Source organism: Balaenoptera borealis (genome assembly GCF_965194805.1).
Source record: "Balaenoptera borealis genome assembly, chromosome: 18".
NCBI lineage: Eukaryota > Metazoa > Chordata > Mammalia > Artiodactyla > Balaenopteridae > Balaenoptera > Balaenoptera borealis.
This window is the reverse complement of record NC_138877.1, coordinates 8243016-8269256: the sequence shown is the minus strand read 5'-3', so window position 1 is coordinate 8269256 and position 26241 is coordinate 8243016. Positions and strand designations below refer to the sequence as shown.

At 43.3% G+C, this 26241-nt stretch overlaps 2 protein-coding genes and 2 long non-coding RNA genes across 7 annotated transcripts in view; 3 read left to right on the top strand and 1 right to left on the bottom strand.

Moving 5' to 3' along the window:
- Positions 1 to 2619, top strand: part of LOC309615512 — a 104726-nt gene extending 102107 nt beyond the window's left edge. For all 3 annotated transcript variants that reach the window (XR_014236893.1, XR_014236894.1, XR_014236895.1), the window contains 2 exons: positions 119 to 176; positions 2420 to 2619. This is a non-coding gene — a long non-coding RNA (uncharacterized lncRNA). The remainder of the gene's footprint in view (positions 1 to 118; positions 177 to 2419) is intronic.
- A 529-nt stretch (positions 2620 to 3148) lies between these two features.
- Positions 3149 to 5252, top strand: LOC309615796 (uncharacterized protein; the record flags this gene model as incomplete). Its single annotated transcript, XM_082365771.1, has 4 exons — positions 3149 to 3172; positions 3259 to 3619; positions 3874 to 5029; positions 5179 to 5252. The coding sequence occupies 3 exons, from the start codon at positions 3149 to 3151 to the stop codon at positions 4842 to 4844; spliced, it is 1356 nt and encodes a 451-aa protein (XP_082221897.1). The 3' UTR covers positions 4845 to 5029; positions 5179 to 5252.
- Positions 3189 to 8373, top strand: HMGB1 (high mobility group box 1). The gene is made up of 5 exons (XM_082365180.1): positions 3189 to 3345; positions 5492 to 5655; positions 5875 to 6020; positions 6519 to 6693; positions 7731 to 8373. Exons 2-5 carry the CDS (start codon positions 5506 to 5508, stop codon positions 7905 to 7907), a joined length of 648 nt encoding a protein of 215 aa, XP_082221306.1. The 5' UTR covers positions 3189 to 3345; positions 5492 to 5505; the 3' UTR covers positions 7908 to 8373.
- Positions 8156 to 26241, bottom strand: part of LOC309615510 — a 29059-nt gene continuing 10973 nt past the window's right edge. The window contains exons 4-5 of one of the 2 annotated variants that reach the window (XR_014236889.1): positions 18489 to 20542; positions 8156 to 18057 (exon numbers count right to left, since the gene is read on the bottom strand). This is a non-coding gene — a long non-coding RNA (uncharacterized lncRNA). Of the gene's footprint in view, positions 20543 to 26241 lie in introns of both variants that reach the window. The other variant, XR_014236890.1, reaches the window with a different exon arrangement.

The window sequence follows — 26241 nt, the reverse complement described above, 5'->3', positions numbered from 1 at the left end:
TAGCCCCCAACTCCACCTTCCTCTTTTTAAGTTATAAGAATGAGGTGCAGTTGACATCCATCCTCAATATTAATCCTAACATTTATGTATTGTTCTATTTTCCTGCCTTCTGATTTAGAAATACCCCAATGTTTATCGCCAAAGATGGAAGAGGAAGATTAAAACAATAATTTGCAGTAAGTACTCTTTCAGCTATTAAATCATTTATTCAACAGACTTTATTTACTGCCTGCTGTATGCCAGGCACTGTGCTAGGTGCTTGGGATGCAAAGATAAGATAGGATTCCTGCCTTTAAGGGGTGCATTGCCATGGGACAAACAGGCATATAACTGGATAATTACAATTGTGAGCACAGTAATTAATGTACAGAATATTATGAGATTCCAGAAGAGAGGCACTTCTCCTATCTTAGAGGCAGGCTCCAGGAAGGGCATAACCCCTATTCATGAAAATCTGTAATTTAGTTGGCTAAATTGGGCATGGGAGAGAGTGTTCAGGCTTTTTGAATTAGATAACTTCGTAAGTTGGGATTAAAACACCCAATTACCCTAAAGTAAAATATATGCCAATTTGTGGCTAATGATTCATGTTGAAGACGGAGAGTGTCTAATATAATAAAGTAAGTGAACGTTAAGGTTGCAGGGTTAGAGCTAGAAGTTGTAGGGTTTACTTAAAAAGTTTCTCTCCTTTTTATGTTCCTCCCTTTGTATCACAAAAAGCAAATAAGAGAAATGTGCCTAGAAGTGCAGGTTTTAATGCTCTGTGACATGGCCTCTGTTATACTTGGGAATAACTGAAGGCACCATCACTAGACTGGATGAGGATTTAGTGCTGTCTGAGGCTAGAATTAAAAAAAAAAAAAAAAAAAAAACTTAATTTGCAACCACTGCCCTCATATAAAATTAAAATATGAAGAAAAACTCAAGGTTAACTAACTGCACTTGATGTTTTCTAAGTCATGGGTTTGAAGAGGTCTGCATAACATAATTTTAAACCTTTGAAGAAAAAGTTTAATCTTTACAACAAGCCCGTGATCACTTCCATTTTATAGCTGAGAGATTGGAAGCACAAAGGAGTAAAAAAAAAAAAAAAAAAAAAACTTGCCAGAGATCATACAGCTAGTAAGTAGCAGAGCTGGGATTTGAACCCAGGTCTATTTAAATCCGGTGCCTGTAATTCACCGTACCATCCTGCTGAAATAGAAACCTGTGTGGGCCCATTGCTCTTGAGTTGTTCTGTGACCATAAACTTACCCTGGCAGGAGTAAGCTATTAGAGACAACTGGTAAAAGAACCTAAAAAAATGGTTGGACCAGGGCAAACCCAACACTGCTCCTGGAAAATACTGATAGTGCTATCTTCAGATAATAGTCAAATTTTGATATCACGGATGCCATCTAAAGTGTGGATAATTCTCATGAATATTTTGTAATATAGTCATCGAGAAGATAAAACAGAATTGAAATAAATACCTGGATTTAAAGAAAGCATAAAATTTGATTAATAGAGGGAAGTAAAGAAGAGTAAATATGTGTGAACGTAACAATATAACGGTTAACTTTAGATGTTTGCTTTTTAAACACCGAGTGTACATTATACTAGTTTATATGGTCTTAATATCATACTTTTTCATGATCATATGACATGCATTGTCCATTCACCAAGACTATAATCCCTGAGACCAATTATGTATTTTTTTAATAAAAGGAATAAACATTAACATCATAGGTCAGGAGAGGTTATCTCTAAGTCTATTCTCAAATAGCTTAATAAATTTGAGCAAATACATTATGTTATGGATGCTTAGACTGGATATATGAAATAGAATTAACATAATAAAATGAGTGATTTTAACTTTGGTCTGTTACATTTGGAGGAATTGGCTGGTGGGTTTAGAAGTGTATAAACATACCATCAGAGAGTGAAAAAAAGGGAAGTCTGTTATAACTGAATAGGGGTGTGGTCTGCTCAGGCTACAGAGGAATAGATAATAGTTTCATAAAGGGCTGATATAACTGTAGAGTCTTCAGAACTGGCTATTATAGCTAGCACATTTTTCTTTACAGACATAATAAGTATGGCTATTAATACCGCCAGCTTGGTGAGTTAGAGAAACACACTCTCTGCCTCTATCTAATCCTCCGGGTAACAATATACCTACAACTCCTGTAATCCTAGAGCAGTTACATGGATGCACTAAGTGGTGTGATGGGAGGGAAAGATAGCATCACAAGGATTCGTTTGATTATAACAGTAATCCACACCAAGTCAAATAAAACAGCCAAACAGTTAAAAAGGTGGTCTCTAATGAATTTGCTAATTCTAGCAGGCCCTCGCAAACATTTCCTGCTAGAGTACCCCATATCAAAACGAAGTGGCTGTGTGCTTTAATTACATGGAATAATCATTTGATTTCCAGGAAGTTGAGACCGTGCTTTGTATTTAAATAAAAAGTTCCAGACGAGCTGTGAAACTCGATCAAACCAAGAAAAAGGGTGAAACTAAATGCCTGTTCGGTGAGTCAAGGTTTCAGCTGCTCAGCAAGCCTGACGACGGTACGGGTTTAGGAGCTCAGAAAAGGGGTGTTTTAAAGCCGGCTGACTGGATCGTGTCACTTTCTTATAGGAAAAGCCCTGCCTTCCCAGAGATCTAGAGTGTAATGCAACCATATGTTGCTGAGGAGCTCGAATCTTGGCTGCCTTCGCCCCTCTGCACGAGCAGAAACCCCGGTTTTCAGGGGCCGTGATCTCATCGTGTCGCTCTCACTTTTGAAGGTCTGTTAAAGAGTCTGGGGCCTCTTATCTTAACGGCTTTGGAAGTGAGTTTGGGGTGAGAAGGGGGGGGAGGCCTGTGGGTGTCTCTTTTGCCTGAGGAGTTGGAGACACTTGTGGAAAAGTCAGGCCCTTTTCGCTCCGGCGGCCGCTCGGGCGTGGGGCTGGCTTGGGTTAGACACATGCACACATACACCATAGAGCTCTGCTTTCCCGTAGCAGCTGCTGCCTCTGCCTCTGCCTCTCCCGCCTCAGCCTCTTTGCCCGGCATACACACACATTCAGATTTGCGCGCTGTTTCAATCCTTGATGACGTGTCCCCGGAGACAGCCAATAGCAAACGGGCTCTGGTCAGGACAATGGGAGGTATCGGGCCAATGAGCGAGCCCCGTGAGTTGGCGGTAGCCAATAGGAGCCGCGCTGGCTGGAGAGTAATGTTACAGAGCGGAGAGAGTGAGGAGGCTGCGTCTGGCTCCCGCTCTCACAGCCATTGCAGTACATTGAGCTCCATAGAGACAGCGCCGGGGCAAGTGAGAGCCGGACGGGCACTGGGCGACTCTGTGCCTCGCGGAAGGTGAGTCTGGGGCAGCGCCGCGGCGGGGAGAGCGCCTCCGGCAGCTCCCCAGCCCGCGCGGCGGCCGGATCCCCGCGGCCGGGAGCCGGCGGGTCAGGATCCACACAAAGGCAAATGAGGGGGGACCGTGGGGGGAACTGCGCACGGAGCGAGCCTCCCCTCGGGCGCCGGGAGCCCGGCCGCGCGCCGGAGCCCCGGCCCCCGGGCCGCCGGAGGCGCCGCGAGCCCCGAGCCCCGCGAGTTTCCACCCCCGGCGGCGTCCGCGCTGACTGGCGCAAAAAAATTTTTTTTCATTAAAAAAATTTTTTAACGTGTTTTCGGCCCCCGGGCCGAGCGTTCGGGCGGCCGGCGTGCGCGGGGGGCGGCGGGCCGGCGGGCGGGCGGGCGGCGCTTCACGGCTGCATTGGCCGCCGCAGAGCCGGGCGCCGGCGGCGGGCGAGCGCGGGCGGCGGGCGCTGCGGGCGGGCGGGCGGCGGCGCGGGGCCGGGGCCGGGGGCGGCGGCGCGGGGCCGGGCCCGCCGGCCTGAGCCCGAGCCCGAGCCAGTGCCCGGGCGCGGCAGCGGCGGCGGCGGCCCGGCGGCGGGGGGAGCGGCGCCGCGGCGCTCGCTGGAACATGGCTGACTCGGCCCGGCGCTGCTGGCTGGAGAGAAAACAAGGCGGGCGGGCGCGGGCGGGGGAGCTGGGCGCAGCAGTTCCGAGGCAACTTTTTTTTTCGTCTTCTCACAGCCCCGCGTCGTCCGTGCGGGGGCAGCGGGGCGCGCGGGCCGCGCGGAGGGAGAAGGGGAGCGGCGGGCCGGGGGCGCCTCCCGGGGCGGCCCCCCCGCGGGCGGCGGGCGGGGGGAGGGTCCGGCCGCGCGCCCCCCGCCCCTCCCCCCGGCCGTCATGGCCGAGTGTGTGCGCCAGAGCGCGGCGCGCACCCCGCCCGCCTGCGCTCGCACTCACACTCTCGCACACTCACTGGCGCACACACACACACACAGACACACACACACACACACACACAAAGGGAAGGAGCCATATTCTCGCTCGCGCTCGCCCTCGCGGCGGCGGCGGCGGCGCAGGCGGGGAAGACGCGCAGCGGCCATTCCGTGCGCGCCGGCCCCGGCGGCCGCGGGCGGAGCCAGCCCCCATTTCGAGCGGGGCTGCTCCCTCCGCCGAGCCGACAAAATGGGGGAGGCCGGCAGGCCTGCGCGGGCGGCGGGCGGCCGGGCGCACGTGGCGGCGCCGCGCGGGGCGGGGAGCCGGGCCCGGAGGCCGGGCCGCGGCCCCGCCGCCCCGGGCGGCCTCCCCTCGCGGCCCCGCAGCGGGCGGGCGGCCCGGGGGGGGGCGGTGGCGGGAAGGTGTGCGGAGCCCGCCCCGCGCGGCGCCCCGACTTCCACGGCTCAGAAAAAAAAAATACTGCCCTGGTGGGGGCGGGGGGCAGCCCGAGCAGCGAGCAGGAGTGGCTTTTGTCCCTCATCCTTGTTTACTCGAAGAAACTTCAGACCGGACGTGTTTAGTCAGAACCGAAATGCGTCTCGGGGCCAAGCCGATAGCAAAGGAAGCTGCCTGGCGGTGGCAGCCGCGCAGATAGCGCCGCCATCCCCCAGCCCGGGCCCGAGCGCTGGCGCTCCTCCCGCTCCCTCCTCCCGGCAAACTTTTATGCCGAGAGAGTATTTTTCAGTGATCCCTGGGACAGCTTTAGGTGAGCCGTGGACTTGGCCCACGATCCGGAAAGGTCTGCCCGCTTTGGCTCTCACCTATTTGTTCCTTACGTAGCGCGGAGCCGTGAATCGGCAGCGTCGCTTTTCTGACCTTTGGTTTTGTTGATTGAAAACGGTTTTTTGCATTTAGTTCTTCGTTTCTTTTAAATGACCGGTTGGGTGTTCACCCAGAACAGATACAGGCAGCGAAGTAACAAGCGCCGTGTGAGTATACCGCTGTGTCTCCGCTTTTTGGAGATCACACTCAAGGACCGTTTTTCGCGTGGTGTAGCCTTTTCTAGGAATTGACGATCACTGCCATTTTCTGTGGTATTATGAGGGGTTAATGCCACTGCCGCGTTAAACAACCAGTGCCTTGCTTTTCATTCCCTCTCCAAGAAGTTAGAGTGCTCTGAAATGCCGTAAATTTCATTGTTAACATTACGCGTCTATTTATTTTTTAGAAAAATAATTAAGCATGGGCAAAGGAGATCCTAAGAAGCCGAGAGGCAAAATGTCATCATATGCCTTCTTTGTGCAAACTTGCCGGGAGGAGCACAAGAAGAAGCACCCAGATGCTTCCGTCAACTTCTCAGAGTTTTCTAAGAAGTGCTCAGAGCGGTGGAAGGTAAGAGGGCCTAAAACGTACTAAGCAGGTACGAAAGGGTGACGTCCACATTGGGATTTCTCAAAAGCCTCGGTGCAATTTGCATAACGTGAGTGGTGGTGTTGGAACAGGCTGCTAAATATTCAGCAAAGGACACTGGGTTTGTTCATTTTAATACTTAAGAGGACAACTTGTTAAAACTTTGTTGTCGAGTTAAGTTCACGAGTTGTTATTTTATAGACCATGTCTGCTAAAGAGAAAGGAAAGTTTGAAGACATGGCAAAGGCGGACAAGGCCCGTTATGAAAGAGAAATGAAAACTTATATCCCTCCTAAAGGGGAAACAAAAAAGAAGTTCAAGGATCCCAATGCACCCAAGAGGCCTCCGTAAGTATCTTGCCTGTTGTTATTTTCAAGGAGTGTTTTGCAGTAGAATCAGACAAATTTAGCAAGCCACCTTGTGGATTTGGAGTCTGTAATCAAAGTTTCTTCGCTAACTCACATTGGTATGTTTAAATTTTGTAAATAAAATTCCTGTTGGATGGCAGTTTTAGTTAGAGCAGTGGAATTGGATTCTGGCCTCCTTCACCCAATATATCTCCTAAGTGTAATTTTAATTTTGCTCCTTTTCTTTCTTGAGAAATACCATCAGTCTGAGAGTAATTTGCAGAATGTTCTCTTGGAACGCTAATAAATAGTGTATGTTCAGCTAGTGGTGTCATAAGTTAAATCATTGTGTAAATTAAGTTTAATGAGGGATATTTAGCATTTTATAACATTTATATCCTGTGAGATACGTGGTAGAAATTAGAAGCAGCTTTTATACAGCAATACAACACAGTTGTTAGTAAACCTACAATTCTAAAATTAAATCTCTCTTTTTAGTTCGGCCTTTTTCTTGTTTTGTTCTGAGTATCGTCCAAAAATCAAAGGAGAACATCCTGGCCTATCCATTGGTGATGTTGCAAAGAAGCTGGGAGAGATGTGGAATAACACTGCTGCAGATGACAAGCAGCCTTATGAGAAGAAGGCCGCTAAGCTGAAGGAAAAGTACGAGAAGGTGAGTATGGATTGGCGTGGTGTAGTGATGGAAGGGTGTGCCAGATGTCAGATGAATGACTATACTTGGTACTGCATCTTAATTTCCTATTACGATTCCTAAGAGTTGGAGGTGTAATGCCGTTTTAAGTATAACAGCTATTCAGTGTGCCATTGGCTGTACTCTTAAGTCCCATTCCGTGTTTTAAAGAACGTAGAAGGTCAAATAAATTGTCAGTGTTGTTTGACTTAACATTATTTGACTCGGGTGGTTTTGTTATTCTCCAGTATCCAGATTGATGAAGATTTTGGTAGTCACTTTGAGTCAAATGGTTTAACTATTTTAAATGATCAGGCACACAACATAAAAATAGGCTGGACCAAATAACGTAGATCTGTATTGTTCATAAACACCCTGAAACACTTACGTTCCCTCCCTTAGATTAAAAAAAAAAACTTTACTAAGTCAGAAAGTTATGAGTTTGTTGATCTGTACAGTAAATTGATATAATAAGAAAAAGCTGTAGCCTCTATACTTTTGAGTTGAAATATTAAAAGTAAAGTTAGAGTTTAGCTTATTTAGTCATTTTGGAGAAATGTATCTATTTCTAGATGTTTCTTAACCAAATTGCATGCTCAGTGGCAAATAACTTTTTTTTTTTTTTTTTAAGACAAGGTTTTCTACTATGGATTAGGGTCTGACAGTATAAACCTGTAGAATGCGTTTTTGCATTCAGAAGGTGGCAGTGTCTACCCTTTAATCAGTCTCTACATTCTAGTTTTAATAAACTGAACTTAGGATGTGGTACGTGGTTGTACTTCAGTGAGGCATAACAATGCCAATCTCAAACCATGTCATTCCATGAGTTACGGACTATTTACAATTATAATATTTTCATGTGTGTTTCTGAAAGTCCACAGATGTGAGTCTGCAGATAATGTGTTATTTTAGTATATCTGAGTCCTTGTTTTTTCATAAAGTTTTGCCATGTTACTTTTATTTCTCTCCTTAACTGTTTTGTCTTTCCAACCACTTTTTTCCTGCCTTTATTTTGGAAGGATATTGCTGCATACCGAGCTAAAGGGAAGCCTGATGCAGCAAAAAAGGGAGTCGTCAAGGCTGAAAAAAGCAAGAAAAAGAAGGAAGAGGAGGAAGATGAGGAAGATGAAGAGGATGAGGAGGAGGAGGAAGATGAAGAGGATGAAGAGGAAGAAGAAGATGATGATGATGAATAAGTTGGTTCTAGCGCAGTTTTTTTTTTTTCTTGTCTATAAAGCATTTAACCCCCCTGTACACAACTCACTCCTTTTAAAGAAAAAAATTGAAATGTAAGGCTGTGTAAGATTTGTTTTTAAACTGTACAGTGTCTTTTTTTGTATAGTTAACACACTACCGAATGTGTCTTTAGATAGCCCTGTCCTGGTGGTATTTTCAATAGCCACTAACCTTGCCTGGTACAGTATGGGGGTTGTAAATTGGCATGGAAATTTAAAGCAGGTTCTTGTTGGTGCACAGCACAAATTAGTTATATATGGGGATGGTAGTTTTTTCATCTTCAGTTGTCTCTGATGCAGCTTATATGAAATAATTGTTGTTCTGTTAACTGAATACCACTCTGTAATTGCAAAAAAAAGAAAAAAAGTTGCAGCTGTTTTGTTGACATTCTGAATGCTTCTAAGTAAATACAATTTTTTTTATTAGTATTGTTGTCCTTTTCATAGGTCTGAAAATTTTCTTCTTAAGGGGAAGCTAGTCTTTTGCTTTTTGCCCATTTTGGATCACACGAATTATTACAGTGTTTATCTTTCGTATAGTTAGCTGATAAAAAGCTTTTGTGTACACACCCTGCATACTCATGATGAGGGTAATAAAAGTTTAATTGAGACAGTTTTCATCCATAACTGAAACTCAAATCTTGATCGGTTGATAACAGATTTCACATAGCCCAGGTTCATTTACAAAGTGAAGAGTAACCAATCTACTCACAGCACGGGATTATTAGAATCAAACATTTTGAAAGTCTGTCCTTGAAGGACTAATAGAAAAGTATGTTCTAATCTTTACATGAGGACTCTACATCCTTTAACTCCCATTACCGTGTAATGGCAGTTATATTTGCAGTTCCCACGTTTAAGACTGAGAATGTATCCCCAAAAGCGTGAGCTTAAAATACAAGACTGCCATATTATGTTTTTTTTTGTTGTTGATATTAGTCCCAACAAAGGCTCTGGAGAAAAAGTGCTGGCTGTAAATGTCTTCTCCTGTTTATCTAAATATGGATTGTTTAGGAAACTTGAGATCCTCCATTAAAGGTATTTTTAATTAATTGGGCCAACTTTTAAAATTCTATACCACATTTTAAATCAGGTATATTTTCCTATATTATGGTTTGCCCCTTTATAAATCAAATAGACATGAGGGAAGAAGACACTTAAACTTTGTATTTCAGTATGAATTACCTGATTTATTTGAATTTGATTTTTCTTTACAAAACTCAAGCTCATTGATCAGGGTCATATGTTTATCTGCTTAACAGTTTAGGGAACAATTTGGCAATTTTGTGGTTTTTGAGATTATCGTTCTCTTAAAGTGCCAGTGTTTTAAAATAGCGTTCTTGTAATTTTACACGCTTTTGTGATGGAGTGCTGTTTTGTTATATAATTTTGACTTGGATTCTTTCCATTTGCATTTGTTTTATGTAATTTCAGGAAGAATACTGAACATCTGAGTCCTGGATGATACTAATAAACTAATAATTGCAGAGGTTTTAAATATTAGTTAAATGGCTTTCACTTAAGATTTTAAGGTTTTGTTATATACATATTCTAATCTTAGTCTCAGTTAATACCTCTTAGCAACATCATTTAAATAAGTGTAAGGGCGGGCAAAGTTTATCCCTTAAAAAATACTCACTTTACCCTTGTAAATAGGTTAATGGGCTGATAAATATTTTTGTGAAACATTCCATGTGTTCTTAAAGGCTGCTGTTTACATGAATCAGGAAAAACTAATTTTGCTTTCAGACTATTGGGTTAAACAAGATAGTTTTCTAAAGCAAGGCACATGTAAGTGAAAAGCAGGAATAGTGATTATAAATCTAAACTTAAGTTTTCTAAGCTAAAGGAGAGGACCGCAGTAGAGGGGCTGAAATTGTGTCAGAATTTATCAAATTTTTAGTCAAGAGGAACAAGCAGTTATCTCATTTACATAGAAGTTTGCTGTAGCTATAGAATCATTGTTTATTGCTAGTAGGTGATCCAGTTAAAACGAATTCTGCCTCAAGGAACTTCAGTGGGTGTCTTGTGACAGCTACTGTTTTTTTAAGATGTTGAGAACGGGAACAGGTTTTTTTGGGTTAACTGGATTCAGATCTTGACAGGAAGACATGGACAAAAACCCTTTTCAATCTGAAAACATACTAGCTCTGTTTAGTATTTCAACAGTATACCCTGAAACTTGGATGTGCAAAACTCAAGTAAATGGGAGGTAGGAGGCATAACAGATTTTTTTTAAGTTAATGCATAGGAACTGTTTTAATGTCTAGAAATAGTTAACAGCACTATGGGGTATAAAGATTTTCTTAACATCAAAAGATTAAACAGTATAAACTTCAGTATTAAGTTGTCTGCATTTTAAAAATTGATACAAAAGCGGCATACTGATTAACACTTAACCAAAGTAATTGTCTCCTAAAGGTTGGGAGCTGTTGCTGGTTAGTGCCTGTAATTGTTCTCATGATCTTCCATCAGGTGTTGATACTTGCTCTGTTTTTATTAATTAGAGTGAAATCTGAAAAAAAATCTTTCGTGTGTGCTGTGCACCACAGGGGTAAGACTTAAATGATAGAGATGGAAAGTGCCTGTGTCACAGAAGCTGTTCAGATACTTCCCTCACTGCCTGGGGGATTGTAAGTGTTGCTTAGACGGTAGGGTAGTATCTGGCTATATTGAAAACTGCACTGGAAAGACAAGATGGAAATTTTTGAATGGAAAGCGTGGCCAACTCCCTTGCTTGGCATCACATAAACTGTGACAGAAGTTCAGATCTAGGTCTGCTTGGTACAACAGGCCTTCTGAAAGGGCCTGAAATAGCTCTTTTTCAGTACCAGCCAGGTACTTTTTGCGTATGATGGTATCACTGTAAATTTGCACAAATCCAATACAGCTTAAATCAGGATTAACTGCTGCTCAAGTGTGAACCATTGGCCAGTAATTACCTTGCTTAATTAATAAGTTGTGGTTAAGTTATTTTTAAATATTTCCATATTTGTGCTTTGTCATTTTAAAATGACTCTTGAAATGCTTTTAAAGCAACGTAAAAGCCAGGAAACGGTCTGGATACCTATGCAACAAAAGATGCAAGCTGGTTCATTTCTTGTCCCCCTCATAGCAAAGACGTGAACAGCAGGGCTAACACTCGCCAGAACCTGGGAAGTTCCCTGGGTCTAAGCCAAGTTGCTCCCTGCAGTAATAAGGCAAAATGTGGCCCTGTTCTAGGAATGCTGCTATTTAACGTTACACCATGACACAGGACAAAGAATGACAGGCATAACTGAACAAGCCACACTCCAGAATGTATAGCCCCATCTTCCAGTGGGTTTCAGTCTGAAATCATACCTACCAGGAGGAAATTTAATCACTTAGGCCTCTAGGCATGTCCATTGGTTTGAACCTTCTGTATTTATCGGTCACCTGCTGAAAAAGGAAGTGGTAATATAGATCTGGAATAAGATGAGGAATTATGATAGACCTTTAAGTGGTAGCGTGAGGTATGTGGAGACTGAAAGCCAGTAGTGGTGAGAAAATCAGTGAAAAGGGATTAAAGAGATTCTTGTAAATTTTTATGATGTACTTTTTTTTTTCTCTTTAGTCACACAATTCAAACATAAGTGACATTTCATGGTATGATGCCCCGTGATATATTTGATACTTTTGCTGACGGTCATTCATGTTGCTTCCTATTTTTTGCTATTCCCAACAATACTGCAATGAACGTCTGTGTACATTTTTGTTAGGCTTGTGTAGCTCTAGATACCTTGAAGTAGAATTGCTGAGTCAACAGATAGGTGCATTTAAAATTTTGGCAGATATTGACAAATTGACCCCTCCCCCAAGACTATCCTTATTGTGAAACTTTTTAACAATGATTTTTAAGATATAATAAATCAGGTTTTTAATGGCTATTTCTTTGGCTCCATGAAATAAATGTCCATTTTTAAAAGATAAGAAATTAAAATACTGAAATACTGCCATTTATTCAGAGCCACGCCAACACAAGAAGGTAGAATCAGAACTGAAAGACCCTTGGGTTGACTATTGACTATTTAAACTACTCTAACAAATTATTTCTCTATAAAGTTACTGCAGTAACTAAATATTTAAGTAATCCATTGTGTGAAAATGAGGAACTTCCTATTTTGGCATCTTCAATCCAGTAGCTTTATCTGGGGAGGGCTTTTTCTAGCAGAGATTGTGTGTCAATCTTTACAGAAGCTACAGCCAACGGTTTTGGAAACTAGTCAAGGATTGTGTGGGCTGGATTCTGGGCATTAGGAGATAGTTATTTGTAAAAAAGGAATGGATACTGAGGATCTGCCTTAAATGGAATAAAATTGACCACTGCTTCACCTCCTTGCTGGAGATGGTACTTTAGGTAAAGGGCGTACCCCAAACGCATTTATAAATGCAACTGTATTAACAGACTTTGAAGTGGAATTAAACTTAGTTCCTTAGAGGTACATAGAATCTCTAGTTACAGTCTTCACCATATTTTTGTTCACTGGGTTTCAACTACGGATCATCCTATAAAGTGTTCTGAACATAACCAGGTAAGTAAATAAGTCCTAAAGCAAAAGAAGTATCGACTGAGGGTAAGAGTACTCAGTGTAATGCCCACAAATGTGTGAAGGAAGAGTAAGAACTTGCAGGCTACTCAGAGCAAGGATATGGCAGCCCCTTCCCCACTCCCCAGCCTACATTTCAGGGAAGCTCAGGTCTTGCTCTGCCATCTGGAGTCTGCCTGGCTGGGACTTGGGCATAGTGAGTGGGCTAGGCACACTCAGGCTGAGAAGGACCAGACAGACTTTTTTTTTTTTTTTAACAAGAGGAACAAGAGGTGCCATTGCTTTGGGGACTGACAACAGAATAAAGTATGGCACCAGTGTAGGGTCCTAGCGCATTAGAGGTAAAAGGCTCTAGGCTCTTGCAGTCCAACCTGTGCCTTTTCACAGAGCAGTGGGCAAAGGCCCATCAAGACTCAGAGGCTCAAGGACCAAAAGCAGCATCAAAACAATAGCAGTGCCAGGCTCACAGCAGGTGCAGAAAATTTTCGAGTTCCTTCCCCTTCTCTGTAAGGACGGTAACTAGGGGCTGGAAGGCTTCCTCCCTAACCCTCACTTTCCTGCCTGGGTCCTCCTGCCTCGGCTACAATTGTGGATATTCAAGCAGGTCAGCACACTCCGCCATCACTGTGATTCCTCTCTGGCCTTCCTCCTTAGCTTTACTTGGACTCAGGACACTTGCTGACAAAACAAAACTAAAATACTGCCGATCATTTAGAAAGTGATGAGCTACCTGATTCTAACAGGCTGGGAAGCACCAGAAGAATGTGTACTGCTTATGTGTCCTTAGAATTGCAGCATGAACTTCCAGAAGTAGAAGGAAGGATAGCAATACACTACAATCACTTTTGAAAAACTTGTTTACCCTTATTGTGAATGAAATTTGCGTTCATTGAAAGAAAACAAATAAGCAGGGAAACAAACATCTACAGTTCTATTAGTCAGGAAAACTATTCACATATTGTGTGCCCTTCTAGTTTTATATATATAACATGATATATATATACAGATATATATTTGATTAATATATAAATTATATGTGTATATATATATATAATTTTTTAATCTGAGGTGAGATTCACATAACAAAAAATGAACCATTTTAAAATTAACAATTCAATGGCATTTAGTACATTCACAGTGTTGTGCAACCACCGCCTCTAGTTCCAAACATTTTCATCACCCCAAAAGGAAATCCTATACCCATTAATTCTGCCCTTCCCCCTTAGCCCTTGGCAACAACCAATCTGCATCATCTCCATGGATTTACCTATTGTGGCTGTTTCGCATAAATGGAATCATACAGTATGTGACCTTTTGCGTCTGGCTTCTTTCACTTAGCATAATGTTTTCAAGGTTCATTCACACTGTGGTATGTATCATATTTCATTCCTTTTCGTGGCTGAGTAATATTCCAGTGCATGTATATATATCACAATTCACTTATTCATTCATTCATTGATGGACACTTGACTAGTGCTGCTATGAACATGCATGTACAAGTATTTGTTTGACTCCCTATTTTCAACTCTTTGGGGGTACATATCTAGGAATGGAATTACTGGATCATACGGTAATTCTGTTTAACTTTTTGAGGGACCACAATGGCTAAGATGACCCTTCCACAGCAACTGAATCATTTTACGTTCCCTCTAGCAATGTATAAGCATTCCAATTTTTCCACAACCCCACCAGCACTTCCTATTGCCTTTTTTTTTTTTTTTAAATAATAGCCATCGTAGTGGGTGGGTGTGAAGTAGTATCTCGTGGTTTTGATTTGCATTACCCTAATGACTAATGATACTGAGCATCTTTTCATGTGCTTGTTGGCCATTTGTATACCTTTTTGGGGAACTAATTCAAGTCCTTTGCCGATTTTTAAGTTAGGTTGTCTTTTGGTTGTTGTATATATATGTCTGCTTTACAAAAAATGGCAATATATTTACAAACACTCTACTTGAAAACTACTTTTACTGCTAAGAGTCTATCTTAAACAAAACTTTGTCATCATATATCCTTATTCCGCTCTGCACTGCATCATTTTTACTGCCTGCATGTTATTCCACTGAATAAATGTAAAATACCATAAATTATCTTGTCGATCCCATCTTATTAGACATTTGGGTAGTTTCTGATTTTTTAATTAGTTTTATTGAAGCATAAGCATAGTTGATTTACAATGTTGTGTTAATTTCTGCTGTACAGCAAAGTGATTCAGTTATACATATATATACACATTCTTTTACATATTCTTTTCCATTATGGTTTATCACAGGATATTGAAATGTTCCCTGCGCTATACAGTAGGACCTTGTTGTTTATGGATTTTTTTTACTATTATGACCAAGGCTAAGATGACTAGACTTTCCTTATACCCATACTTCTGTGTCCATGATTATTTTGTTAGGTTATAAATATATTCCTCAAAGTGAAATGGCCGAAATTGAAGTCAGTTGTTTTTTTTTTTTTTAATTATTATTATTTATTTATTTATGGCTGTGTTGGGTCTTCATTTCTGTGCGAGGGCTCTCTCTAGTTGTGGCAAGCGGGGGCCACTCTTCATCGCGGTGCGCGGGCCTCTCACTATCGCAGCCTCTCTTGTTGCAGAGCACAGGCTCCAGACGCGCAGGCTCAGTAATTGTGGCTCACGGGCCCAGCTGCTCTGGGCATGTGGGATCTTCCCAGACCAGGGCTTGAACCTGTGTCCCCTGCATTGGCAGGCAGATTCTCAACCACTGCGCCACCAGGGAAGCCCTGAAGTCAGTTTTTGATTGAAGTGAAACGATGAATTTGGTGAGTGCTACCAAGCTGCCTTCAGCAAGTTTTCACCCAAATGTAGTAACTTTTTAAAAGGCTATTGAGACAATTTTACATATAAGGGATATGTAGGGTCATGATTTCTAAGATTCCATAAAGGTTCGAGCCTATAGCAGTGGGGGAAATCGTGAAAGGGATAAACCTTCAAAAGAGAGCAGATGAAAAGCTTGAAAAAACTGGAGAGCCATTGGGTTGAAATGTCCATTCCCCTTTATGCTTCTGTTATTTTACTACTTTTCAGGTTGAAGATTAACAGAAAGAGCTTTTATATACAAGTAATTGCAGCACTGCAAAAAGAGAACGTGTAGATCAATTGGAATGGGTGAAAAAACTGTGAAAATTTTGCAAAAGCATTAGAGCTTTCTTGCTTTTCATTTCATTGTATCATTGTTCTTCATAATAATCTACATGATTTCCAAAACGTATTCGTCATTTGTATCAGAATTTTTTTCTTTAAATAAGGTTAACTGTGTTTTCACATATGATTTAAGACCAAGACAGTCTACAGTTCTGGGGAGTACATGTCTTATCAAATGGTGGCCAACAGGTCAACATGAGATTGGATTAATTATAAAAAAACTTATCTTCTAGTCAGTCCCATAGGGATCTATTTCATACACTGTTGAGTACTGGATTTTACACTATATAGATCAAACCTGAAAAGCAGTGTAAATTTCTCATTTTTTTAAGGACCTAAATTTTAGAGGTCAACATTGCAAAACTTTATGTCATGAATTTATATACACTGAGCTTTTACAGATAATTATAATGAACCATTAGAAATAATACTGATTTTATTTTTTTTACTTAGGTAAGAGATATGTTATTGTAAATATAATACTTGAAGTTTTTTTTAAATGTTAAGGTCTTGAGGGTTTTTTTTTTTTTCATGTATTTGATTTATTTATTTTTGGCTGCGTTGGGTCTTCCTTGCTGCGTGCGTGCTTTCTCCAGTTGCGGCGAGCGGGGGCTACTCTTCGTTACAGTGCGTGGGCTTCTCATTGTGGTGGCTTCTCTTGTTGTGGAGCACGGGCTCTAGGCGCAAGGGCTTCAGTAGTTGTGGTTCGTGGGCTCTAGAGCGCAGGCTCAGTAGTTGTGGCGCACGGGCTTAGTTGCTCCGCGGCATGTGGGAACTTCCCGGACCAGGGCTCGAACCCGTGTCCCCTGCATTGGCAGGCGGATTCTTAACCACTGTCCACCAGGGAAGCCCATCTTGAGGGTTTTTAAAGAATTGTAGTTCAGAATCAAACTGACTTGAAAAAAACAACAGAGATGCAGTTTTATTATTATTGTTTTTTGCTATGTCTTCATTTTTAGGCCAAATCTAACTTTTTCTCACCTTTAAGACCAAGGAGTCTTAGTAGGCTATTATTAATAATAATAGTAATGTTTAAAACCTCACTTAAAAATCATAGAAACATTTCTATTTTGTTTTATTATAAATCTCTTTTTAAATGGGAAAATTATTAAGAAACTGCTAGTGCAAACAGAAGTTAACCTCAAAATATATCTTTACTAGCTTTCATGCCTCCACCATCAAATAGGACGAAAGGATGACCAAAAAAATGAATAAATGCTGATGTCAGAGTTTAATCCATGCTTTACTTCTTTTTATTTAAATCTGTAGACCAAGAGTAAAGCATATGATAAATAAGTGGACTTACCCAGGAGCCTGGGATACTGTTTGGGAGTTTGATGATGTTCCAGCCACGCTTTGGCAAGTTAGCGGACAACACTTGGGCCAAGGATGGCAGCTAGCATGGATGGCAGGGTAACTGACCCAAAGCTTGAGCAGGAGCTCCCAGGTAATTGGGTATGGAGGGTCTGTTCTAGGGAACTTTCTTTACAACGGTTGACATTGCCTTATTTGAGGGACCTACTGAGCACCTCCTTTGAAATGGAACAGCCTCTCTTGAGCCACATTCCAGGGAAAGGAAACCTGGAACCTTTTTTTCTAGAGATAGGCAGCTGGCTGTGATTTCACTGCAATAGACTTACAAGGAGTAGCTATTACTAATTTTCAGAAACACAAAGGAATTCCTAAAACTGTTATTCTTCCTCCCAAGGGTTTGGGAATGTGGGTCTCCATAAAGTGTCTGTTCTCTTTAATTCCAGGGAGGAAGGGAGTTAGGTAAGTAATGGAAATTGTCAGATGACAGTCATCTTCCTATCATCTATTCTAGATTCTTTCCCAGGATCCAATTTTAGCTAAAAACATAAAATAAAACCCATCTGGTATCACTTCAGAGAGTTAAGAGGAGAGATTCTGAGAAAGATTTTTAAGGAATAAACTAGCAAAATGTATTCATGATAAAGCTGATCAAAATTAGGTTTGAAATCTTAAGTTTTCACCCAGTACAAAGAAGTCTTTCAATTTTTTTAAAAAAATTATTTATTTATTTATTTGTTTTTGGCTGCGTTGGGTCTTCGTTGCTGCACGCGGGCTTCCTCTAGTTGCAGCAAGCGGGGGCTACTCTTCGTTGTGGTGCGCGGACTTCTCGCTGTGGTGGCTTCTCTTGTGGAGCATGGGCTCTAGGCGCGCGGGCTTCAGTAGTTGTGGTGCACGGGCTTCAGTAGTTGTGGCGCAGGGGCTCAGTAGTTGTGGCTCACCCGCTTAGTTGCTCCGCGGCATGTGGGATCTTCCCAGACCAGGGATCGAACCCCTGTCCCCTGCATTGGCAGGTGGATTCTTAACCAATGCGCCACCAGGGAAGTTCCCAGCGGATTTTCTTGAGTATAAAATATTTAGGTTTAGAGAACATTTGCTTTTAGAGTTGACTCCTTCAGTTCCATTAATACATAAAGCTAATTTCATTAATGTCATTAAATCTTCCTTTATGGGCTGAATTCTTATTAAATACAACAGACTACGTTCGATCTGTCACAAAGTCAAATTTGTTGAATGAACTGAACTGCATCTTTCTCAAATTTATTTTAACCAAGTTTTAGCGGGAAATCTTCCTCTAAATGATTGTGCTTAAGATTGTATTATTGTCGCTTTCTAGTTACCCTATAATTTAACCTTTAAATGACATAAGATTACATTAAACAGTGACAAGTGGTATACATCACATAAAGAAACTAAAGACCACTAATATTTAGCCGATCCGACACTGTGGGTTGGAAAATATATAAAGCCAGGGAGAATGAATTTCCTTACCCCCCAGATAAATCCAGTTTCTCTCCACAGGTTGATGACAACACCGCCTAAGAATGGAAAGCTGAGAAATCCAGCTCCTTGACTGATTAGGAGGTAGCTTTGCTTCAGGGTCCGTTCATTCACTTGCAAAGGAGCCAGGCACCCTGCTTGGCACTGGAGACCCAGCGCTGCCCGCACGAGTGTCTAGGAGCCCACATGTTCCTGGAGGAGGCAAACATGAACAAGTAAACAAACACAGAAGAAAGAGCATTGCGGGGCTCCCCTGGTGGCGAAGTGGTTAAGAATCCGCCTGCCAGTGCAGGGGACACGGGTTCGAGCCCTGGTCCGGGAAAATCCCACATGCCGCGGAGCAACTAAGCCCGTGCAGCACAACTACTGAGCCTGCGCTCTAGAGCCCGAGAGCCACAACTACTGAGCCCACGTGCCACAACTGAAGCCTGTGCTCCACAACAAGAGAAGCCACCGCAGTGAGAAGCCTGTGCACCGCAACGAAGACCCAACGCAGCCAAAAGTAAATAAATAAACAAAATAAACGAATTTATTTAAAAAAAAATGCTGCTCAGGGTAATGTGATAAAGGCTGAGTGGTGGAGGTGGGCGACACGGGGGGCCGTCTGGAAGGAAAGGTCTCTTTCCAGAAGATGTAGCAAAAACGTTCGCTCATTTTCCAGCTCGGTTAGTTGCCCGCCTGCTCGCCCTCTTTCCGGGGCCCTGAGGCTCAGGCCCCCCGCCCCCGGGCAGCCGCAGCTCCTCGGGCCCCTGCAGGCCGCTCTTTCCCAACTTCCCGGCCTCTCCCCGATCCGGGAAGGCCTTGCCGGGCCTCGCGTTTTCCCAGTCGCTCCAGGGAGAGGCCTGCTCTCGGCTCTCAGGATGTGGAGGATGCAAGTAGCACGGCCAGCTGCGGCCGGGAGCCGCCGGGAAGCGCGCCAGCCGCCGCCGCCGAGCAGAACCCGCGCCCACTGAGGCCCCGCGGCCGGCGCAGAGGGTGCCCTCTACCGCCCCGCTGGCGCGCCCGGGGCGAGGGACGAACAACTACCGCGTGCGCGTGCAACGTTTGCGACTTCCCCCCACGGCGGCGGCCGGGGCGGCCCGCACCACTGATGCCCTCTCCGCGCGAGGTGAGAGCGGACGGGCCGCGGTGAGCAGGGCTGACGCCCGGGGGCCGGGAAGCCAGTCCAGGCCCTCCGGGATCTCGGTGCCTGGCCTTCCCCTCGGATTTGTTCAGTCTTTTGACATCATCGCCTTAAAATATTTTTCTCCTGAGTTTCCTGCTAGTTACAAGACTCACATTCTCCTCTGGCCACACTCCTGAACTTGCAAACATAGGTCTTATTTAGAAAGCACTATGGCAAGTTCGGCTTTATCCTTTTTTTTTTTTTTTTTTTTTGCCCCGCACTGAACCCCGGGCCCACGGGCTGTGAAAGCGCGGAGTCCTAACCACTGGACCGCCAGGGAAGCCCTGCAAGTTCATCTTGAAAGAAGGAAGCCTAAAAGGAAATTAAAACGGACCCCTTGCTCTGCCCACACTCAGAACGGGGAAGGGGTCCTGGTGGCCCCCAGCCCCGCGCAGTTCTCCCCAAAGGCAAGTGGCAGGTGATATCGGGGAAGGAGAGTGGAGTTGGTGCCCAGGGCACTCACCCTTCTCGAAGGTGGGCGCACGTTTGATGGGGGCGCAGCTGGCAGCAGGGAGCTGCTGGGACCCGGCCTTCCACGGGGACAGGGGGTCGCTTCCCCCCAGCCCCTGCCTGGTGCTGGAGGGGAGTTCCGGTCCCTTCCCAGGCCCAGGTGTCCTAGCAGGGAGGCTGGAGGCTGGCTGGTGTCGCAGGCCCGGTCCCACCCGGGCAGTGGCCTGGAGGCTGCAGCCAGAGCCCAACCCGGGGCCGGAGGTGCTGGGGTCAGGGAGTCTTTGGATGGAGAAAACCTGCTCTCCGGAGGTAAGTGGGCTGAAAAAAATCAAACAAAAGCACACACACAGCTGCTGAGACCGGCCCAGATTCTGCTCTGACGGTCGGCCTCGGTCCTGGGGGAGCTTCTCGGGACAGTTTTAGCTTCATTCTCAGCAAAGGAGAGACAAGACACAATTCAGAAATGAGTGTACAGCACCGTAACTGTCACAGGAAACGGCTGCAAATGACCGTGACATTATATCGTATTTTCATCTTTCTTTCTTCTTTTTATTTTGTTTTTCATTGTGCAACCAAAAATGTTAAGATTTCAGCTGGTACTGAATACGTGTTACTTAGGAGGACTACCTCAAAAAAACAAAAAACAAAAACCAGAAAACTTTTAAAACAAACCCATACAGGTTGACAGGTCAACACTGAAGATTTTGTGAAATAACCAGATTTGCAGTGAATGGGAAGCCCCATTATATTCTTACCCTTTTTCAATTAAATTTTAAACATGCTTTAGCAAATATGTCTGTTCCCCTCAGGTGGGCGTTTTGTTTCAGGGTTCCTTTCTGCTGCCTGAGAGTGCTTTAGTCTGCCAGAATCTCCCCCAAGAGAGAAGGAGCTCTTAATGTGGAATATTAACTCCTCTGCCTATTGTATGCATAAACCCAGGCCTACCTCTCTCCCAGGGGCATCAGAAATTGCTTTTGTGCACCGTTTGGTGAGGCTTTTGCATCCAGAAACAAAAGTGGAAGAAGAAAACAAAAACAATGCCCCAAAGAAATAAGAGTGTGACGTCCAAAGACCTATAAAGCACTGAGTTTCAAGTCACTGATTTTCAAAAATAGTTCAAGCACAGGCTTTGGACTCACACTGCTTTGTGCCAGCCCTCACCTGACCACTTGCTACATGCATGTCCTTGGACAAATATTTAACCTCCGGTGCCTTGATTTACCCATTTGTAAAATGGGCACAATAATTGACTTCATAAAGCTTCACGGCCATGTGTGAGAATTTAATAAAATAATCCATGTAAAATGTGGCACAATGCTTGGCACTTGGTTAGAACTCAATAAATAGTGAGCTACTACTTTTTACATAACAATAACAAATTACATAATAAATTATTAGCTTATTATAATTACTATTATGTTATTACAAAGTCTCATTCTTTTCTCCTCCAATTTGGGCTTCCACCTTAATGCAAAACATACTATAGTGGCTTTATTCCTAATTATTTGAATTTGATGCCAGTGGTTCCCAATCACCCAGGGAGATTACAAAGGGACTGATGCCCAGGTCTCACCCACAGGGATTCTGATTTAACTGATCTGGGGTGTGGCCTGGGCTTTGGAAATTTTGAAAGCTCCCCAGGTGATTCTAATGTACAGCCAAGTTTGGAAACCGGTGCTTTTTGGTGTTGCCCTAGACAAAAGGGCAAGCAGATGTTTATAGTTCAAATAAAATTAAAGCAGTCTGTATTCTGAGCTAATAATTTGACTCATTTTGCTGCATTAGCCATTCAAATCAGCCAATCGACTGACTTATATATTCACTGAATTTATAAGCTTTGACTGAGTTGACCAATTAATTCGGTTAAAAAGTTTGATTCATTGAAATCACATGGCCACAGCCTCAAGTAAATTGAATCTGTTGGAAATCAGCTATGATTGTGTAGGTATTTGGAAGTTTTTAGATTGTACATTACCACAGAAGTTCACCTTATTTAATTCCATTCTGTACATTTGCTAAGAAATAGGATATTAAATAAAAATGCTGATAGTTTTGGACTGATTTGACCAATTCGTTCAGTAAAATATTTGATCTCTCAAAGTCCTATAGCTACAGGCTAACGGAAATTGAATTTGTTGGGGGCCAACTAGGATTTTAAGTGTAATTGGGAATATAAACTACTACAGGAGTACACACTATTTAATTCCGTCCTGCACACTTGCTAACCAACGGGTTATTAAATGAAAATGCTGATAGTTGGGATGAGATTAATGTTGTCTTGTCCCTTTGATCTCGTCCTGGGGACTTTTGACAGCATGTAGGTTGCTATCAGATTTGGACACCACTGTCTGTGTATAATTAACCTCTCTAAAAAAATTAAGGAGCGTGTTCGTCCACTTAGCGCTTCGGTCATAGTGACCCATCAGGTGAATCATGAGTGAGGTAGCATTCACAGCCTCTGTCAACTTCCTGTCAACATTTTCTGCTGGACACACAAAATGCTAGATTAGAAAAAGTCCCTGAACCTTGTTCCCCAGAAGTTCTGGATCTGGTCATGGACCTGAGACATCACAAGCTACTTTTTTTTTTTTCTGGCTGCGCCGAGAGGCTTGCGGGATCTTAGTTCCCGGACCAGGGATTGAACCCGGGCCCCGCAGTGAAAGCGCCAAGTCCTAACCACTGGACCGCCTGGGAACTCCTATCACAAGCTACTTGAAGTAGCTGGGCACAGCAGACCTTCCTGGGATGCTTCCATAGCTGGACAAAACAAAATTCAACCACCACTTGTCTCCAAGTGTTTATGTTTAAAACATAAAACAGTTATCAAGTTGAAAATCAGGCAATTTTACGTGGATGGGCTACTTCCCCCACTGCAGTACAAGTTATTTATTAATTTGGCTATTTATTTGTCAGGGGCAAAGAAATGACATCATTAGAAAATACAGGGGATAAGAACAGTATTTTAGGGACTTCCCTGGTGGCACAGAGGATGAGACTCCGCGCTCCCGATGCAGGGGGCTGGGGTTCGATCCCTGGTCAGGGAACTAGATCCCACATGCATGCTGCAAGTAAGAGTTCACATGCCACAACTAAGGAGCCCACGTGCTGCAACTAAGACCCGGAGCAACCAATTAAATAATTTTTTTTTGTTTGAAAAAGAATGGTATTTTAAAGTTTCCCTTCTGATTATTTTATGAAAAAGGGAATTTTGGCTAAAGATTGGATAAGCAAATTAGCTTATAATGGTCTAAAGTGTAGGAAGGGAATGAATATTTAGTAAGTGCCTATTCTGTGCTAGGCTCTTTCTGTGCATAATTTCCTTTAATCCTTACAATATCTCCTCAAAATAGAATCAATCCCGATTCATAGATAGGGTAATTGATGAAGTAACTTAAGGCTGCACAGTGTGAAGTCACAAAAATGGGATTTGAACCCGAGTCAGTCTGCCCCAGACCCCATAAGCTATTCACTACATGTCAGGGTGGTCAACTGTCCTGGTTTGCCCAGGACATGGGACTCAGTTTTAAAACCATGACAGTCCCCAGAAAACCAGGACATGTTGGTTACTCTACTTGGTAACCAGAGGTTACTGCTCCCTTAGCCAGCCAACCAGATTCCAGGCCCCAGGTCTGCCCCCGGTGGGAAGGATGGGAGGCCTGAATCCCTCACTTATTTCAGAAAATAATATATCCAACCATATTACATTCCCACCGGAGAAAGCAAGTTAATGGCACATCTGACCAAATTACTATATCCTTTGATCATGTAGGTCAAGCACTGGCAAACCTTTCCCCTGGAGGGCCATTTTTTATTTTGTGGGTCACAGGGTCTCTGTCACAACTACTCAACTGGGTCCTTATAGTGGGGTGCAGCCAGGGACAACACAAAAATGAAGGGGTGGGCTGTGTTCCAGGAAAATTTTAGTTACCAAAACTGGAGGTGGGCTGGATTTGGCCCCTGGATAGTTCGCCAAACCCTGATGTAGTTTATTAAAAACGAATCCTTTGCATAGATAATTCAATTCGAAGAAGAATTTATTTCTAGAAGTTACTTTAATTGGGGGTAGGGCCGGTGGGCAGTTGGAAGCTGTCTTTTGGACTAACCTATTCATCAGTTAGTCGTGCCTACTATTTTGGGGCCATGGAATTTGACTTTTCTAATCCTACTCAGAAGTCACACAGTGTGTGGGTGTGTGAAGGCGGCAGTATGGTATCTCCCATCACAAATTTATATCCCCTTCCTTGTCTGTTGGGAGATATTAGTCGCATTCATTTCTCCACTGTCTTTTCAGCTTCTTCTATTTCCAAACATCATTTAAAAAGTAATTCCTACTGCACTCTCCATCATATTACGATATATTCATTTGCTTCAATGTAGCATTTTCTTTATTGTGTGCTGGAAAAATATTCCTAGCTTTTTCTATACTGAAAAGCAATGTCACTTTAGCACTGGAGCAGCCTCTACCATCCCAACATTCATTCACGCATGCCTTCATCCACTCACTGGGTACCTACTCTTCGAGGAGGGGGAGGGGCCGCTCAAGACCTTGTGCCCATAAACTGGGAGATTGGGATTGACACATACACGCTACTATATATAAAATAGATAACTACTAAGGACCTATTGTATAGCACAGGGAACCCTACTCAATGCTCTGTAATGGCCTATAAGGGAAAAGAATCTAAGAAAGAGTGGGTCTATGTATTTGTATGACAGATTCACTTTGCTGTACACCTGAAATTAACACAAGATTGTAAATCAATTACACCCCAATAAAAATTTAAAAAAAAACAAACCAAAATAATTAAAACCTTATGCCCCCATCACAGATATGCCCCCAAGAAGAGAAGATACAAAGCAACACAGTCTTAAATGCAAAAGGAACAGTGGGCATGGCTTAAGGAGATGGGGGAGGTGGGAGGGGAAGGAAATGCAAATTTGGAAGGAAACTAGCAAATGGTAAGGCTTGGGCTCAGGATTTATAAGCCAAGCACAGAGGGAGATAATAAATAGATTAGCTCAGGAATAGAAGAGGCGCTCAGCAGTTGGAGGCAGCAAGGGGTCACAGGGAGGGCACAGTTGCTGAAGCAAGCAGAAGCCACTGTACGTTCTGAAGCAGGAGATGGGCAGGGTTAAAAACAGCGACATAGGCAGGGTGTGCTGCTGGTTTCCAGCGCGGTTGGAGTTGGGAGTCTGGGTCAGAGTGTGGCAGCTGAAACGGACAGTAAGGAACAGGGTCCACAAAAATTCCACAGGAATCAAGAGGATGACATTAGTGTCCCTAATTCCAGAAAACACGGGAAGAGGTGATGCTCACTTAATGAAGATGACTTCAGGTTTCAGCTGAAAAGCTTCAGGTATTTTCATACTCCTTGAATCAAGATGTTCCCTGGGCAAGCAGGTGAGAAATCAAGGTTACCTGTGCAGACTTTACGTGGAATGCCCTACAGAGGTGATAACTGAACCAGGCAAGGAGTCTCCTATGCTTTTTTTGGTTATTCATTTGCTTAATGATCTCTGCCTAAATCCTTTCATGTTTGGCTGGAGAGAAGCATATTAGAACCAGTGTTTCTTCCAACTTACTCTGAATGCCCAATGCACAAACTCCCAGACAGCATACACGTCAGACACGTCTCTACTAACCACAGGTTTTGAGTTAACCTGTAAACTGCCCAGATTACCAGCTCTGGCAAGGTGGGGTTCTGACCACTGGTTTTCATTACTGGGGGCACTGCTTATCCTGGCCGTCTTGCCCACACCACAGTAGTCACTGAATTTGTGATGGGTAAGCTTGCACTTGACTTAGGAGAACTGAATGAAACTGCGTATGACTCTCAAAGCGAATCATTCAGAGAAGGTATTACAACAATTAAGAATACATCAACACATATTAGATAAATATCTAGATAATGCATGCAAGAAATGAGGCACTATTTTGGTTTGATGATAAAATCAACTATTCACCTGAAAACATTTCATAATTGTATAATTGATCAATTTAACCCACTGACTTCAATTTCCTAACCTTACACTTGTAAGGAGGGCATTAATATTGAAGATTATCATGATATCCAGGAGAGGAAAATACTATAATAAATAATTTAGCTTCTTTATGCTTCAGTTGCTTTC

Excerpts from the sequence above, each read along its gene's own strand:
- HMGB1 (XM_082365180.1), top strand. The coding sequence starts at position 5,506 with ATGGGCAAAGGAGATCCTAAGAAGCCGAGAGGCAAAATGTCATCATAT. Across the intron at positions 5,656-5,874 it reads AGTGCTCAGAGCGGTGGAAG|ACCATGTCTGCTAAAGAGAA; the intron begins GTAAGAGGGCCT and ends GTTATTTTATAG. Across the intron at positions 6,694-7,730 it reads TGAAGGAAAAGTACGAGAAG|GATATTGCTGCATACCGAGC; the intron begins GTGAGTATGGAT and ends TTATTTTGGAAG.